At 31.3% G+C, this 4,441-nt stretch overlaps 1 protein-coding gene across 1 annotated transcript; it reads left to right on the top strand.

Annotated features, from left to right (window-relative positions):
• Positions 1-3,011: 3,011 nt before the first annotated feature.
• LOC145120027 (14 kDa proline-rich protein DC2.15-like) lies at positions 3,012-3,560 on the top strand. The gene is made up of 3 exons (XM_079055814.1): positions 3,012-3,118; positions 3,165-3,235; positions 3,301-3,560. Exons 1-3 carry the CDS (start codon positions 3,012-3,014, stop codon positions 3,558-3,560), a joined length of 438 nt encoding a protein of 145 aa, XP_078911940.1.
• Positions 3,561-4,441: the final 881 nt, after the last annotated feature.

Below are 4,441 nucleotides of genomic sequence, written 5' to 3'. Positions count from 1 at the left end.
TATCCACCAAGACTCTAACCAATATCTAAATGTTACGAAGGATAGAATTCGGCTTCCGGTTAAATACAATAAGTAAGGGATGCCCCATGAACCTAAATAAACAGTTTGCAAAAACTCATAATTAGTTTAAATCGAAATAAATGCCAAAATGATTAAAAAATTAATGAAATATATTCATTGTCTTTGATAAGGGTATTTGTTTGTTACAAAATTGAAAAAGATACATTAATTTTTATTTTTAATTAACAAGGAATTAAAAGAAACAGAAAATGGAAATAGAAAATAATATACACGGGTTCTCTATGGGGGCCAAAATAAGCAAATACATCTGCCCAATGGGTTGTCTCAATTCGTCAAAATCAAAATATGAGAGAGAAGGATATATATATATATATATATATATATATATATATATATATATATATATATATATATATATATATATATATATATATATATAGACACACACACACATATTCGGGAGCTAAGGGAAATGCTGCTGAATTATTCATAAACGACCAATCGTGTAATACACTTTTACATATGAGGTAAGGTATTCAAAAAGTAGATTTTTTCGCCTAAGCTAGTGAATTTATAAAAATGTTAAACAACCTCATATGTTTACATCTAACATGATTAAGAAAGCGAGAGAAATTAATACTAATATTGTTGGGCTGAAACGACCTCATAGGTTTACATCTATCATGATTATATTTTAAGAAATATATGGTTGTTAGTCACATTCTTATGCAACGTGTGATACCAATTGGAGTTAGTAGGTTTTTGCACAAGGATACTTATACACCAACAATAGAGTTTTGTATGTTTTTAAACAACTTTGCTCGAGAACAATGTTGGTGAAGGATACGGGGGAAGTGAAGGCAACATTTATTAGCATCTTATCCGAATTAGAAATGATCTGTCATCTTGGGTTTTTTGACATTGTGATTCATTTAGTTTTGCATCTATCTACAAATGTATTTGCAGATCCCGGTATGTATAAGATGGATGTATCACTTAGAAAATTATATGAAAAACTAAAAAGTTATGTCATAAATAAGGAGTGGCTGGAAGGTTATATAGCCAATGGTTGTGTCACTAATGAATCATTACAATTTTGTTCGATATATCTTGAAGATGTAGAGACACGATTCAATCATCCTGAAAAAAAAAACGAGAATTTTGTTATAGAAGAAACAAAGTTGGAATGTGTTCTATTTTTTCAAAGTTCGTGAAGAAACCTTAATGGGTTTAATGTTTTTTTTTTCTTTTTGCTTATTCTTACTCTCTAAATAAAAAAACATAAAATATAATAATAATAATAATAATAATAATAATCAATGACGGATCACGATAACCCCTTAAAATATTTTAAACTTTGTATATTTTTTAAATCGTGTTTTGCAAATATTTCTCTTATTTGATAAAAGAACAACCACAAGCCATTTAGTTATGTATCCTTTCTAGTAACTTTAGAAATATAATTTATCTATTCTGAAATCTTATGCTAGTTCATGCCAAATATTCAAAATTATGTGAAGGATTAGCCACATGCATTAATTCATTACCCATCTATCAGAATTCGTCTACCATGTAAATGACGCATTTCGTCAGCCGTTAATTAAAATACCTATATATGTAGTGTTTTGTGGTACTTCTACATGTTCCAAACATGTACGGTTATCAGATGCACTCCGGTAATGTAAAATGTTACAAGGATATTTTTTGGTTCTCTATTTTGGACATCCTTCATAAATTGGTTCTTCATAAATTGGTTCGTATAAATGGTTCATATAAATCCGAATATAAAAATAATTAGTTTTCATTGTGTATATGATTTGTTTACTAACTGGTTTGTTACTAATTCTTTTTCATTCAAACCACCAAAAGATAGAGAATGTATAACAATCGTTAACTAATACTAGTTGATTCCCAACAAAAATCTTTGTCATTTTAAAATGCTCATAATATATGCTATTAAACATTTAAAGTGTGTTTGGCTGCTATATATTTCGTTAAATTAACAACATTTTCATATAATTAAATTTTAATTACCGTCGTAGAAATATGCCGCTGATCTAACAACTCTAGAATGTCGTGGCTAATAATTTCCATTTAGAATTAGTTTTATATTGAATTTACATAGAATTTTGTTAAAATTATAATTAAGGGTCTTCAATCCAAATATTTTGAGTCGGTTAATACACATATCCCTCGCCTGCTTCAAAGCAATTGTTTATTGACTATATATTTATATTTAAGATGCCAAAAATCTTTCATGTGACAAACATTGAAATCATGGGAATGATTCGACAAACATTGAATTCATGGGAATGATTCGAAGTCCCTCTCTTCTAATTATTCTATGATAGCGTGACTTACATCCATTTAGAAAATGGAAAAACGTAAACGTGGTCTGTGACTTTAGTAGACATTTACTGGACATTGAAAGGTGTTTAATTGATGCTTTCACCTCTTCTTTGTACTCGGTAACTTTTACAAAATTATTGCGTACTAACTTTTTCTTTATTTTTCATTGTACCCGACCCATTTATAATATATTCAGTTTTAGAAAACTATACAGAAGCAAAAATGTATTTCCATAACCCTACATGCAAAGCACATATACGTACCACGCAATTTGAATCTTTAGAAGATATATATAAGACTAAAAAAGATTTGAACAACAGATATATAAGATATTATATATACCCTGTTAAAGTTTAATCCTTTGGAGAACATATATATTTTTTATTTGCAATTAGTATAACGCTTCTGGTTTTATTTAAAAAAAAAAAAAAAAAAAAAAAAAAAGGACTTTGAACGCTTTGATGTGCATGGGTTGGTGGCAGCAAAAACTAGAACATGCTAATTTGACTCAATTACTAACTAGAATATATTTAAACAAAAAATATTACTCCACAGAGACCTATATAATGCTCCATTGTACCCTTACCCTATCACACTCTTCCTTTACCATAATTGACAAAATCTTCATAACCCGTTTCGGCATGGCATCGAAGAGTATTGTGTCCGTTGTTCTGGTCATAGCATTCAACCTTTTATTATGTGTCGTGGTTAGTAGCTGTGAAACGTCTGACATACCAAAACCCACCCTCAATCCAAATCAAAAACCAAACCCAATCCCAAGCAGCAACCCCAACCCCAACCCCAATCCCTACTCCAACCCGAACCCGAACCCGAACCCCAATCCCTACCCCAACCCCAACACCAACACCAACACGAACCACACCCCCAATCCCAACCCGAACACAATACCAAACACAAACCGAAATACAGAAACCTGCCCTAGAGACGCCTTGAAACTGGGGGTTTGTGCTAATCTTCTAGGGGGATTGGTCAAAGTTGAGTTAGGTTCACCACCGGTGAAGCCATGTTGCTCTCTTATCCAAGGACTTGCCGACCTTGAGGCTGCCATCTGTTTGTGCACTGCAATCAAAGCCAACGTCCTAGGGATCAATCTTAATGTACCAGTATCTCTTAGCTTGCTCGTTAATGTCTGTGGCGGTAAAGTCCCAAATGGTTTTGTATGTTCCTAGTTTGATTTAATTTATACAATATGAATCAATGTGTTACTAAATTAAGTGTACGATCTGTGAAGTCAAAACTTTAGTGCGTAACAATTCAGTCATTTCTTTTGCAATAAAATGTTTTTCTTATATCATGTGTATTTATATGCTAATTTAATGCAAGCTTAATATTTATTTTGTATGTGGAAGGTTAATGATCCATGATACACTTATTTGCACTAATATATCCAACCAAGTTTAAATGAAACTAAACTTAATGTAACGGCTAGATATCTATGAAAAAGAAACTACTATTGTGGCATCTCTAAACAAATTGTCAATCATAAGCATCAATATGATGGAAAATGTTCATGAAAAATCACCAAATCGAACGATGAATTTGGTTCGAATTTAAGTGGATAATTATTATCCACCAAACTAAAAATGGTTGTCATACTGAAATAAGTAGAAATAAAAACATGATTCCACCCATTTTTATTGTTGAATCCGTTATAAACCTTGTTTCACAAAAGCACTTGGGAAATATGATACAAAACAAAAAAAAATTCTAGTTACAGTTCAGACAATAAGTTGAATGCAAAAACAACAATTTCCTGTCAAAATTCTGCAGACATTGAGTTGAATGCAAATACTGATAAAAAAACAGAGAAGAATTGATAGGAATCGGTTGTTTTTGTTTGTATATTACAATGAGGAAGAGAAACCACGATTTGTACTAAATTACAATGATCTAAATATGGAAGAAATACTATTGCTAGCTGTCAATTCTTGGTGAATGGAAAGCAGATATACGTTCTCCTAATTGCAAGGGATATGATGTGATTGATCACCAATATTGCTGATCTCATTGAGCCTTCCTTTTAACACTCCCCCTCAAGTTGAATAATGGG

Source organism: Lactuca virosa, chromosome 6, assembly GCF_052849685.1.
Source record: "Lactuca virosa cultivar CGN04683 chromosome 6, Lactuca_virosa_CGN04683_v6, whole genome shotgun sequence".
Classification (NCBI taxonomy): Eukaryota; Viridiplantae; Streptophyta; class Magnoliopsida; order Asterales; family Asteraceae; genus Lactuca; species Lactuca virosa.
The sequence above is the reverse complement of the archived record's forward strand: the minus strand, read 5'-3'. Positions and strand labels throughout refer to the sequence as shown.

Coding starts and splice junctions, on each gene's coding strand:
- LOC145120027 (XM_079055814.1), top strand. CDS start 3,012: ATGGCATCGAAGAGTATTGTGTCCGTTGTTCTGGTCATAGCATTCAAC. Junction 3,119..3,164: donor GACATACCAAAACCCACCCT/CAATCCAAATCA, acceptor AGCAACCCCAAC/CCCAACCCCAATCCCTACTC. Junction 3,236..3,300: donor TACCCCAACCCCAACACCAA/CACCAACACGAA, acceptor ACCGAAATACAG/AAACCTGCCCTAGAGACGCC.